At 40.9% G+C, this 14,045-nt stretch overlaps 1 protein-coding gene across 1 annotated transcript in view; it reads right to left on the reverse strand.

Moving 5' to 3' along the window:
* The window catches only part of LOC137372237 (ubiquitin-protein ligase E3A-like), a 59,532-nt gene that overhangs the window by 19,125 nt on the left and 26,362 nt on the right, over nt 1–14,045 (reverse strand). Inside the window, exons 6-7 of the mRNA XM_068035898.1 lie at nt 5,749–5,913; nt 786–941 (exon numbers count right to left, since the gene is read on the reverse strand). Of these exons, the coding sequence (XP_067891999.1) occupies nt 786–941; nt 5,749–5,913 (321 nt within the window). The remainder of the gene's footprint in view (nt 1–785; nt 942–5,748; nt 5,914–14,045) is intronic.

Raw genomic sequence — 14,045 nt, forward strand, 5'->3', positions numbered from 1 at the left:
AAACTCTCTGGAGTTTGGAAGAATGAGACGTGATCTCATTGAAGCATACAAGATTCTGAAGGGGCTGGACAGGATGGACACTGAGATGGTTTCCTTTGATTGGAGAATCTAGAATAGGAGGGCACAGTCTCAAGATAAGGGGTTGATCATTTAGGACTGAGATGAGGAGAAATTCCTTCAGAGGATTGTGAATCTTAGTCATTCTTTACCCCCAGAGGGTTGTGGATACTCTTATTGTTGAGGATAATCAAGGCTGAGATTGAGAGATTTTGTATTTCTCAGGAAATCAAGGGATATGGGGAGCGGGCAGGGAAGTAGAATTGTGGCAGATCAGCCATGATCGTATTGAATGGCAGACCAGGCTTGAGACACCGTATGGTCTACACCTGCTCCTATTTCTTGTTATGTTCAAACATTTTTGTCACAGGTTCTACAGTCGCACCTCCACCCGCCTCCGCCCCATGACTTCCAATCAATTTGGGTGTCAAAAATTTGAATTTACAAGATGAGAACTTCCCATCTTATCCAAGGACAATATATAAATGGATTTGGGAGTATTTACATTAAGCTATTCAAAGTGGAATGAATTCGATTATTAGACTGTCACTTAGTCTTTTCTGTTAAAGTTCTCAGGAGGATCAGGGGTGGGAATTAATCACCTGGGAGTCTTAACAAAGATTATAGTACCATTGTGCTGCACCACCAATATCAACAGGTAGATAATAGCAAAACATGTAATAAATTTTTGGTGAATCTTGGTTTGGAACAAACTAAATAATACTTACCCTACTGCCACAGATTAGCTGTTCAATTTCTTCTGGTCTGAAAAGGTATTTTAAGGGAGACTCATTTGTGACCATTTGGAAACCTCGACTGAATGCTCGAAATTGTTTTTCCACTGATTGGTTCAAAATGTAGTTGGTGTATAGTTGAACAAATTCCTGCATCAGAAGAGACATGTTAGAAGCCAAAATGAGGCAGTTAACTTAAATACATTAATAGGATAATACCATACATTCTGCCAATACAAAATCAACCGTCATACTAGAATAAAACAATGTTTATATAGAGTCATACAGCACAGAATACAGGCTCTTCAGCCCATCGTCTCTGTGCCGGCCATCAACCACCTACCTATTCTAATCCCATTTTCCAGCATTTGGCCCGCAGCCTTGTATGCTATGGCGTTTCAAGTGCTCATCTAAATACTTCTTACATGTCGTGATGATTCCTGCCTCTACCACCTCTTCAGGCAGTGCATTCCAAATTCCAACCACCCTCTGGATGAAAAAAAGTTTTCCTCAAATCCCCTCTATACCTCCTGCCCCTTACCTTAAATGTATGCCCCCTAGTTATTGACCCCTCCGCTAAGGGAAAAAGTCTCTTCCTATCCATTCTATCAATGCGCCTCATAATTTTGTATACCTCAATCATGTCACCCCCCAGCCTTCTCTGCTCTGAGGAAAACAACCCTAGCCTTTTCAGTCTCTCTTCATAGCTGAAATGCTCCAGCCCAGCCAACATCCTGGTGAATCTCCTCTACACCCTCTCCAGTGTAATCACCTCCTTCCTTTAGTGTGGTGCCCAGAACTGTACACAGTACTCCAGCTGTGCCCTAACTAGCGTTTTATACAGCTCCATCATGACCTCCCTGTTCTTATTTTGCGGAGTTTGCAAGTTCTCCCTGTGACCACGTGGGTTTCCACCGGGTGCTCCGGTTTCCTCCCACAGCCAAAGACTTGCAGGTTGATAGGTAAATTGGCCATTGTAAATTGCCCCTAGTGTAGGTAGGTGATAGGAGAATTGAGGAAGGTGGGGATGTGGTAGGGAATATGGGATTAATGTCGGATTAGTATAAATGGGTGGTTTATGGTCGGCACAGATATGGTGGGCTGAAGAGCCTGTTTCAGCGCTGTATCTCTCTATGACCTATATTCTATGCCTCGGCTAATAAAGGCATGTATCCCATATGCCTTCCTAACCTTATCTACCTGTGCTGCTGCCTTCAGTGATCTATGTCCCTCTGACCTTCTGTACTTCCTAGGGTCCTACCATCCATTATATATTTGTATATAGCATGCAAAAAATCCCCATGTCTTGGCCCATCATGTTTCCTGGTTTGCAGGGAGGAAGAAATCCCCTTCCATTCTATAGTTAAATAAAGTATAGCAAGCCTTTGCAAGAATCACTCTCATATTAGGTAATAATTATGCTTACTAACAATGTTTCCTGTAAGCTGCGCAGCCATCCAAAAGTCTCCGCACAGGTCATACACCAGTTGGCCCCGTTAAGTTACTGCAGGTGCGTGGTCACCCAAAAAAGTTTAAAAGGAGCCGCACACAACTAAATCACCCACGCATTCCAAATAAAAATTAGGGCAAACATTGCTCGCAAGATAATCTAACATGACAGCTCAGTGCAATTCTGAAAGAGTGCTGCATTGTTGCAGGTGCCATCTTTTGGAGAACTCTTTTCAGGCAGATGTAAAAGATCCAGGGAGTTCTTCCAGTGTTCTGGCCATCACTCATTCCTCAACCAATGGAACTTAAAAAACATATCTAGCCATCATCTCACTGTTGCATGTGGAACCTTGCTGGTACAAAAATGACTGCTGTCGTTGCTTGAACAATGACTACACTGCAAAGATAATTCACTAAAGCATTTTAGCATGCTTTTGGGTCACTTTTTTCTTATTATATCTAAGTTATATCGCTATAGATTGTTTGGAGCAAACAATTAGCTTTGTTAACTTAGATGTTGTGAATAATATAGTAATGTTAGTGCATTTCTGACTTCATTTTTGATGACTCTGGGGAAAGTAGTTAACTCATTCCACTCTAGGTTGCACAGTAATTCCATGGTCAATGGATTGATTTATAACTATTAATACTTAGAACTTGGTATGCAAGGTTGTTTAGAGGCGAGCTAAATTCGGTATCTGATAAATCGTAGACTTGCGTGGTAAAGGTCCAGCCCAGTTGCTATGTTTTTGCTCTCCTTAAGATATATACAAAGATTGATCTGACAACTGCAATGTATATTGAACATTGGGCTGATATATTCCTTACATGCCTGAGGTGATGTAACATCTACCAAAATATCTTCCTCTCCCACTTCTAAGCCCCAAATATACTGACCTATATGTTTTTCCTCCACTGCATGTTTTGAAATTAAAACTAAATTGTGCAGCCTTCCACTCTAATTCCATTTTGTCAAAACCTTGGAACTCATTCCCCTCATCCTACAATTTTAATGCTCGTTAACCCGAAACTTGGTGTAATACAATTACAATTTCTTGATTTATTTAGTCTTCTCTTATTAACCTTACAGGTATCCGCAACATTGATCTTGGTCCTTCACTATGGCTTCCTAAATAGAAAGTTATAAAAGGGGGTTTTCTACCTGTGCTTTTGTGCTTAGTTGCAGTTTCAAATAGAATCACTAACTTTGAGCGAGTTTTCAAAAAAGAGCAGCAACATGTCAGATTACATTTAAAAGTATATCAACCTCAATAATCATTAGGAAACAGAAACAAACTTTTCTGCTATTTCACTGTTTCATTCTGTTCTATAGTGCAGTATACAAACAGATAATGGCCTGGATTTTGTGGTGAGAATAAACAGTGGGGCTATCAGCACTCAGCATTATTATGGAGTAAATTGAACAGCACCTCATGGAGTACACACGTGCAGTTAAAAGTAGAAGTTGTGGTCCAAGTTACCTTACTCTTCTCTGGGTTGTTCTATAATGGTACCTCACCAATAGACACTGCATTGAAATCAATGCAAGGGCATGAAGCTGCTATACTTACTCATTGGCTACCCACTAAATGTGCCATAAAATGTTGCGATACATTCAGGACTAAGTGAACTTTTAACAGTCAAACAACTTCCTGGCCCTGAAAATTTAATTGAACAAGTGTGGAGTCCTATTCCTTCATAATTTATTTCGTGCTGGAGATTTATAAAACATTTTTTTTTTACTTTTTCTGTCCGTTTTTTATCTCTCCCTCTTAATCGAATTTTTCTTTCCCAATCTTTCTTTCACTTTCAGTACAGCAAGCAATTAGGAAGACTAATGGTACGTTAGCTATTATTGCAAGAGGATTAGAGTACAGGGTCGGGTCGGGTAGCAGGCCTTTACCTCAGCACATGGGTACAGGCCTGCTACCCAACCCAACGTGTTGGATTCGGGTCGGGTCGCACTTCCAGGTCCAGCATTCAGGCTCGGCCGGGTTTCCTTTGGAGACCTTTAACTCACATATAAGGCTATCCAACAGAGCATTGCAGTGCTTTACCCTTTACCATAGGAAGGATATTATTGCCAAAGAGGGAGTGCAACAAAGGCTCACCAGACTTGTTCCTGGGATGGTAGGACAGTCCTATTAAGAGAGATTGGGGAAATTGGGCCTCTGTACTCTAGATTTTTGTAGAATGATAGGTGATCTCATTGAAACCTCCAAAATACTGAAAGGGTAGATGCAGGCAAAATGTTTCCCCTGGTTGGGGAGTCTAGATCCAGGGGACACAATTTCAAAATAAGGGGAAGCCACTTAGGACAGAGATGAGGAGAAATTTCTTTACTCAGAGGGTTGTGAATCTTTGGAATTCTCTACCGTAGAGGGCTGTGGAAGCTCTGTCATTGAGTATGTTTGAAGTAGAAATTGAAGATTCCTAAATACCAATGACATAAAGGGATACAGTGATAGTGTGGGAAAAAGGCATTGAGGTGGATGATCAGCCATGATCGTATTGAATGGAGGAGCAGGCTCAATGGGGTGAATGGCTTACTCCTGCTCCTATGTTCCTATGATTTAAATCTATTTATGTTTCCTGGTTTAGACTCTGTCTCAGTGAGGATTCCTCAATTTGACTGGTTAAAGAGTCTAGCTGTTGCTCGTCCTGCTCTCAGATGCCATAGATCCCCTGTAGGGGGCACCATGCTGGATCAGAGTCATAGACTAGTATAGCATCAAAGGAGATCATTCAGCCCAAGAAGCCTGTGTCAGCTTCTTCGATGCCTGATGACAGTAACTCTACCCCTAAAAGGTCGTGACAACTCTGGGCAGCTGTCAGTGGAGTCAACGGTGGGTGGTGTTACTTCGTCACTGACTGCAAAATCTGGGCCAGTAAGTTAATACATATGAAGCCTCTCAACATTTTAAATTCAAAGAAATCCTTTGTGAAAAGTCACAATAAGTTGGAGTTCTAAACTTAATACTATGTACATTAAAATTTATTCATATGTTCTCGATAACAGATCCATATTCAGAATCTAACAATTTTACTCCAGAAGTATAATTACTTGGTCGCTATTTCTCCACAATGGGAAGACTCACATATTGAATGATTAACCCCCATCTCCTACCCTAGCTACATTGAGTAAAAGATGAAAATCAAATTATTCAAAACAAAAAGTGGATTTCACTCTCGAGAAATTAGCATATTATTTCTTGCTGCCGTGTCTCCCTGTACTATGCACATCTTTCCAGTCAAAAGACTTCCAGAGCTCAAATCAGGCTGTGAGATAATGTGCAAGTATATCCCGGGACCAATACCTCATTAATGGTCTCTCTCACCACTTCCTGACTGCAAAGAAAATTAAAAACATAACAAGACACAGGAATTGAGCCTCTTATCGTTCACGATGTACTGATGGAACATAACATTACATCAGCTTAATTCTGTTCATTTTAAATGGATTATAGGGCTACTTGCTATATGTAGGCATGACCAATATCATACTGACCTTTTTATTTTGGTTTGTTACTGGAATTTCACCACTGTTTTCTTTCAGATTATGGATAACCGGCACTCCAAACAGGTCACTATATGATACATGAAAGGTGATCATCATGTCTTCCTCTACATTCCCTTCATATTCTAAAACATCTTTCAAACTTCGGTATAGTATCTGCAAAGAATTTGTTTCAAATAGTCAATATGTTCAGCATTTCAAAGATTGACCCTTAAATGCAGGCAGTAAGAGTGTTGCCTAATTTCATCCAGAGTCCCATAAATAGTAACATTTGATGTTCGTAAATTGTTTCCCTGCAACACCACTGCCTGAAATTTAATTCAGTTCTGTACTGAATAGGTATGTTTACTCTTTTTCTATTTCTCACATGAGAAATCATACATTTTATCTCCATTTTAAGAGCTTAATAACATCTAGATTAACCAATAAAGACACTTCGATTTTGTAAATACAGGTATTCAAAAACAAACATTATATGGATTATATTACATAGGCTCTACAGTACACAGAAACCGGTCATTCGGTCAACCAGTCCATGCTGGCGTTTATGTTCCACTCAAGCCTCCTCCCATCTTTCCTCATCAGCATATCCCTCTATACCTTTCTCCCTCGTATACTTATCTAGCTTCCCCAAAATGCATCTGTACTCTTCACCTCAATCACTCACTGTGATAGAGTTCCAGATTCTCACTATTCTCTTGATAAGCAAGTTTCTTGTAAATTCACCATTTGATTTTTTGGTGACCATCTTATATTGATGTCCTCTGGCTTTGCTCTTCCCCACAAGTGAAAACATTCTTTGTATCTACTCTATCAAAACTTTCCATAATTTCAAAGACCTCTAAAGGTTCACCCCTCAAGCTTTCTCTTCGAGAGAAAAGAGACCCAGCCTGTCCACCCTCTCGCTAGGTATAATCCCCACATTCCTGGTATCATCTTTGTAAAACTGTTTTGCAGCCTCTCCAGTATCTGTACATTTTTTCTAGTAATACAGCAACTAAAATTATACAGGAGTATCCCAGGTGTGGTCCAAACCTTTCTACGCAAGTTTTCTCTCCACCTCCTTCTGAAGTTGCAGACATTTTTTGGGCAGACGTGTTGATATTGGTTGCCTACTAAGCCATGGGAGATGGAACATCATTTATAGTCAAGCCTGACCCTATCCTCACCTGTAATTCCAGCAGGGATTAGAAGGTGACCGGGAGCAGGAATCCTTGCCTGTTTTCCCCTTCCTCACCCAGGACCACTGAAGTAAACTGCAGTGCCTCAATCTGACTAACGCAACAAACACCAGGCACTGAATCAAAGACCTTCATGATCTGTATGATTCAGCTACTTCCCTAGCTACTGGAAGAAGTGAGTGGTATTGTTCAACAGTTCAAAATCTGCACTTAATACATTTTACAAGAAAACTGTACTGAAAAAAGATCCATCAACCATGGAAGTTTTTAATAAAGCCACTTTTTGGTTGTGTGCAAATACGGCACAGATAATAACATAAGAACCACCACCTGTAAGTTCCCCTCCAAGTCACACACCATCCTAACTTGGAACTATATCGCCATTCCTTCACTGTCACTGGGTCAAAATCCTGGAACTCCCTTCTTAACAGCACTGTGGGTGTACTTACCCCACATGGACTGCAGCGGTTCAAGAAGGCAGCTCACCATCACCTTCTTGAGGGCAATTAGGGATGGGAAATAAATGCTGGCCTGGCAAGCAATGCTCAAATCCCATGAATGAATTAAAAAAAAAATTTGGCCCTTCGAACCTGCTCCACCATTCAACAAATTCACATCCGATGTTCTACCTCAATTCCACCTTCCCACACTATACGCATATCTGTTGATTCAGAGTATCCAAAAATTTATTGATCACTGTCTTGAATATATTCAGTGAATACTCATAGCCCTCTTGGGTAGAGAATTCCAAAGATTCACAACATTTAAGTGAAGAAATTTCTCGGCTTAGTTCTAAATGGTCGCCCCCTATTTTAGACTGGGACCCCTAGTTCAAGACTCCCCAGACAGAGGAAATAACCTCTCAGCATCTACCCTGTTAACCTGCTTAAAAACTTTATATAAAAGCAAAATACTGCGGATGCTGGAAATCTGAAACAAAAACAAGAAATGCTGGATTCACTCAGCAGGTCTGGCAGCATCTGTGGAAAGAGAAGCAGAGTTAACGTTTCGGGTCAGTGACCCTTCTTCAGAACTGACAAATATTAGAAAAGTCACAGATTATAAACAAGTGAGGTGGGGGTTGGGCAAGAGATAACAAAGGAGAAGGTGCAGATTGGACCGGCAAGAGATAACAAAGGAGAAGGTGCAGATTGGACCGGCAAGAGATAACAAAGGAGAAGGTGCAGATTGGACTTCTTTCAATGTAGTATACTGTATTCGCTGCTCACAGTGTGGTCTCCTCTACATTGGGGAGACCAAGCGCAGACTGGGTGACCGCTTTGCGGAACATCTCCGCTCAGTCCGCAAGCAGGACCCTGAGCTTCCGGTTGCTTGCCATTTCAACACTCCCCCCTGCTCTCATGCTCACATCTCTGTCCTGGGATTGCTGCAGTGTTCCAGTGAACATCAACGCAAGCTCGAGGAACAGCATCTCATCTACCGATTAGGCACACTACAGCCTGCCGGACTGAACATTGAGTTCAATAATTTCAGAGCATGACAGCCCCCCACTTTACTTTCATTTTTAGTCATTTTTAGTTATTTTTTCTTCCTTTTTTTTTTGCATTCCTTTTTACATTTGTTACAATCTTTTTTTGCATTTATTTCATTTCATCTTAGTTTGTTCAGTTTGCTTACCCACTGTTTTTTTCAGGTTGTTTTTCTTCAGGTTTGCACTTGCTGATGTTCAATATTCAGTATATTCACACCTAATCTGTACTAATGCTTTGTCTTTCAACACACTATTAACATATTGTTTGCCTTTGCTCCGTGACCTTTTGGTCAGCTATGTGGCCTGGTCCAATCTGCACCTTCTCCTTTGTTATCTCTTGCCCAACCCCCACCTCACTTGTTTATAATCTGTGACTTTTCTAATAGTTGTCAGTTCCGAAGAAGGGTCACTGACCCGAAACGTTAACTCTGCTTCTCTTTCCACAGATGCTGCCAGACCTGCTGAGTGAATCCAGCATTTCTTGTTTTTGTTAAAAACTTTATATGTTTCACTGAGATCATCTCTTATTGTTCTAAAGTCTATAGAATATAGGCTTAGTCTAAATCAATATCTCATCGTACCACAAGCGCCTCATCTCAGGAATCAGTCTGGAGCATTTTTGCTGCACTCCCTCTAAAGGAGCTAGTTACAAAAGCAAAATACTGCAGATCCTGGAAATCAGAAATAAAAACAAAATATGCTAGAAAAACTCTGATCAGGCAACATCTGTCGGAAGAAACAAAGTTAACATTTCAAGTCAATCTGACAAAAATATCAACCTGAAACGTTAACTATTGCTTCTCTCTGCATCGAATTTGTGAGCAACAGTCAACATTTCAGGTTTTGATTTTTTGTCAGAGATTGACCTGAAATGTTAGCTTTGCTTCTCTCCACAGGTGTGGAGTTTCTTCAGCATATTGTATTTTTATTATGAGTGTGTTGTATATTGGTATTCCTTCTAATATCCTGCCTCTCCATTCCTAACCTCTCTCCAAACTGGACTTTCACACTGAGACAGCAGCATAATGATTATGTTATAGACATGAGTTCAAATCTCAGCATGGTAGCTGAGGAATTTAAATTCAACTGATTAGAATAAAATCTGGAATAAAAAGCAAATCTCACTAATGGTGACCATGAAATTATCGGATTGTCTTAAAAACCCATCGGATCCACTCACGTCCTTTAGGAAAGGAAAACAGCCATCCTTACTTGATTTAGCCTATATGTGACTCCAGATCCACAGCAATGTGGTTGATACTTAATGAATGAAAAGAACTGACTGGAGATGGTCATAATCTTTTCTCCTACATTTTAGCTATACAGAATCTTAGTACTATAACCCAAATTCTGTATCAACTGAACACTATACATACAATTAGAAGCTTGAAAATACAACTATAGAACCAGCTGCTGACAAGGGACTGACTTGTGGACAAAACCATATTTCTTACATATCTTTACATTTAAATAGAATTTTAGTTTATAGAACAGTCAGAATCAAACCATCAAAGCCTTCATAGATATTTTTAACAAAGCACTGGATGGGTTTCAATTGAAGGTATTAGTCTACATCCTCATCTTGGAGATACGAACATCTGAATTAGGAACAGAATTAGGCCATTCGGCCCCTCGAGTCTGCTCCGCCATTCAATAAAATCATGGCTGATCTGTTTGTCTCTCGAATTCCAAACTCCCATCTACCCCCCATAACCTTTGATTCCCTTGCCGAACAAGATCAGCCTGCCAACCTTCAACACTCTGGTTGATCATCTATTGCATGGCTCCTTGCTATGACATTTGTTGCCCATCCTTAGTTGTCCTTGAAGTGGTGATGGTGAGCTTTCTTATACAACCAAGTGGCTTGTTAGACAATTTCAAAGGGCAGTTAATAGTTAACTACATTGGTGTGGGGTTGGAGTCATGTACAGGGCAGACCCAGTAAAGACGGTATGCTTCGTTGCCTAAAAGGACATCAGTGAACGAGTCAGGTTTACAACAACCTGACAGTTTTCATGGTCATTTTTACTTGGTACCAGTTTTTCATTTCTGGATTTTTAAAAGTGAATTCAAATTCCTGTGATCTTATAAATGCCTTATTCCAAAACCTCATTTTAGATTTAGCTGCTGTCCCCTCAATTTTAATCACTGTACCTGCAAATTCTCTTGAGAGGGGAATTGATAACAGTTCCTTGTCCTTCTCCACTTGATCTTCCTTTCCAAAGGTTCCATGCTTGATGATTTCCCCCCTCCAGCAAAAGGGAACAAGTGAACCTTTACAAGGTGGAGGAATCCAGTCCAATAATGAAGAGGGAATAGTTGCAGCACAGATTGGAGGGAGTTAAATTAAGTGGGTAACAAGGAGAGAAATAGCATGGAGCAGGCAGGAAATTTTATCCTCTGGCAAAATGGTAAACCAAAGAAGTGGACAAACGATATAGTAATTGCAATGTGCAGCTTGACTCTTTCAAAAACACCTGATATATTTTGGGATGAGAAGCAACATCAGTAACTTAAATTTTAAAAAACTGGTAAATCCACATAAATGTAGCAGGGAGATACCCAACAGTAAGAATGAGAAACTGCATTTTCTCAGAGTCCTGCAACTCCAGAGCTACTTTCAGCAGAGTCCAAAGTCACAGCCCCCAGTGGTTGCAACTGTGCTGGATGTGAAGCTCGGTGAGGGCTGGGTGCTTAATAGTCAAGGATACAAAATATTCAGAAAAGATAGGAAAGGAAAAAAGGGGAGGTGGGGTGGCAGTACTGGTTAGGGAAGACATTGTAGCGTTGCAAAGAGAGGATGTCCTTGAGCGGGCAAGGACATTTGGTTAGAGCTGAGAAGCAAGAAAGGTATGAACACACTACTGGGGGTATTCTACAGGCCTCCAAACAGCAAGAGCGAGAGGGGCGGCGAGAGCGATAGGGGGGCAGGCAAATCTTCAGGGAAATCACAGAAACGTTCAAGAATAATAGCGGTAATACTGGGGGTATTTAATTAACCAAATATCAACTGGAATAATGTGAGAATAAAGGGAAAGGAGGGGTAGGAATTTCTAAAATGAATTCAGGAGATCTTCTTGACTAGTATGTTCTCAGTCCAACTTGGACTGGGGCATTGCTAGATCTGGTGCTGGGAAATGAGGTGGGCCAGGTGGACTGAGTGTCTGTGGGGGAACACTTGGGTAAGATTGATCATCGTATCATAAGATTTAGATATGTATTCGAGAAGAGCAAGGAACAATCTAAAGTAGAACTTCTAAATTGGAAGAGGGCTAACTTCAATGGGATGGAGGGGATCTAGCCAGAGTAAAATGGAACCGAAGACTGACAAGAAAAACTGTAATGGAACAATGGGTGATCTTTAAGGAGATGGATGCTTCATGTCAGGCTAGGTCCATTCCAACAAGGCCGAAAGGTAGCGTAACCAGTGACAGGGCTCGTTGGATGGCAATAGAGATACAGAATATGATAAAATAACAAAGATGGTGTATGATGCATGTCAGGTGAATTCTTCAAGCAAGAACCAGGCCAAATACAATAAGCTGAAAGGGGAAGTGAAGAGGAAAACAAGACTGGCAAAAAGAGGAGAGAATAGATCAACATAAAAAGGAACTGAAAAATCTTCTTCTGGCATCTAAATAGTAAGCAGGTATTAAGAGGTGGGGTGGGTCACATTAGGCACAAAGAGGGTAATATATGCTTAGAAACACAGGACAAGGCTAGAATATGTAATGAGTACTTTGTATCAGTGTTTACTAAGGAAGAGGATGCTGACAAAATATCATTAGAAGGGGAGATGGTAGAGGTAATGGATGAGGTTAAAACTGATAGGCAGGACATACCAGAAAGGCTGGCTATGCTAAGAGTGGATAAGTCGCCTGGTCTGGATGGCTTGCATCCCAGGTTGCTAAAAGAAGTAGAGGTGGAGATGGCAGAATGGCTTGCCATAATCTTCCATCCTTCCCTAGATACAGGGAGGTGCCAAGGGATTGGAGAATGGCAAACATGACACCCTTATTCAACAAAGGGTACGAGGGCATTCATAGTAATTATAGGCCGGTCAGTTTAACATCAGTGATGGGTTAAGGTTTTAGAAACAATAGTCAGGCAAACAAAATCAACAGGCACTTGGAGAGGTTTGAGCTAATTAAGGAGAGTCAGCATGGATTTGTAAAAGGCAGATTACGCACGATTAATCTAATAGCATTTTTTGATGAAGGGAATGCAATGGATATTGTCTATTTGGATTTTAAGGAAGCATTTGACAAAGCACCACATAAAAGGCTGGTTAACAAAATTGGGGCTCGTGTAATAGGAAGATCAGTGTCAGCTTAGATAAAAAAAATTGGCTTAAGGACAGAAAATAGCGAGTTGTGGTAAATGGTTGTTTTTCAGACTGGAGGATGGTAAACAGTGGTGTTTCCCAAAGTTCAGTATTAGGGCTACTGCCTTTTTTGATATATATAAATAACTTGGAGATTGGAATGCAGAATAAAATTACAAAATTTGCTGATAAAACTTGGAGGTATGGCAAACAATGAGGATGATACCATTTGAGTGCAAAAAATGGTGCCAGGCTAATAGGATAGGCAGACAAGTGGCAGATGGAATTTAATAGAGAGAAGTGTGAGGTGATGCATTTTGGAAGAAGGGATAGAAAGAGGCAATATAGACTTAATTGCGCAGTTCTAAAGAGTTTGCAGGGACAGAGGCCTCATGTGCATAGATATTTAAAGGTGGCAGGACATGTTGAGAGAGCAGTTAGCAAAGCATATGGGATCTTGAGCTTCATAAACAGAGGCATTGAGTACAAAAGCAGGGAAGTTACACTGAACCTGTATAAAGCTGTGCTTAGGCCCCAAATGGAGTATTGCATCCAGTTCTGGTCACCACACTTCAGGAAGGATTGAGGATCCTTGAGAGGGCACAGAGGAGATTTACCAGAATGTTCCAGGGATGGAGGATTTTAGCTACAAGCTTAGGTTTGAGAAGCTGGGGTTGTTTTCCTTGGAGTAAAGGAGATTGAGGGGAGATTTGATAGAGGTGTACAAGATTATGACAGGTTCAGATAAGTTAGACAAAGAAAAACTGTTCCCATTAGCTGATGGTACAAGGATTAGGGGACATGGATTGAAGGCTTTGGGCAAGAGATGCAGGGGGACATGAGGAAGCTTTTTATATATACACAGCAAGTGATAATGACCTGGAACACACTGTCTATGAGGGTGGTAGAAGCGAAGACTATGATTTCAAAAGAAAATTGAATGGGCACTTGAGGGAAATAAACTGGCAGGACTATAGGGAGGGATTGGAGGAACGGGATTGAATGGATTGTTCGACAGAGCAGGCACGGACTCAACGAACCAATGACTATGACAAACATGGGCTGAGGAGTCAGACTCTTAAATGAGGTCAAGGATACCGAATTCAATGATATAAACGCAGAAAATGCTGGAAACACTCAGCAGGTCTGGTAGCATCTGTGGAGAGAAACCGTGTTAACGTTTCAGGTCTGTGACACTTCATCAGAACCAAGAACAGTTAGAAACAGGCTGTGAGCAAGTGAAGGCAGGTCGGGGAGGAAGGTCAGAAGGGAGAACAAAAGGGAAGGTCAG

This window comes from Heterodontus francisci, chromosome 1 (genome assembly GCF_036365525.1).
Source record: "Heterodontus francisci isolate sHetFra1 chromosome 1, sHetFra1.hap1, whole genome shotgun sequence".
NCBI classification, from domain to species: Eukaryota; Metazoa; Chordata; class Chondrichthyes; order Heterodontiformes; family Heterodontidae; genus Heterodontus; species Heterodontus francisci.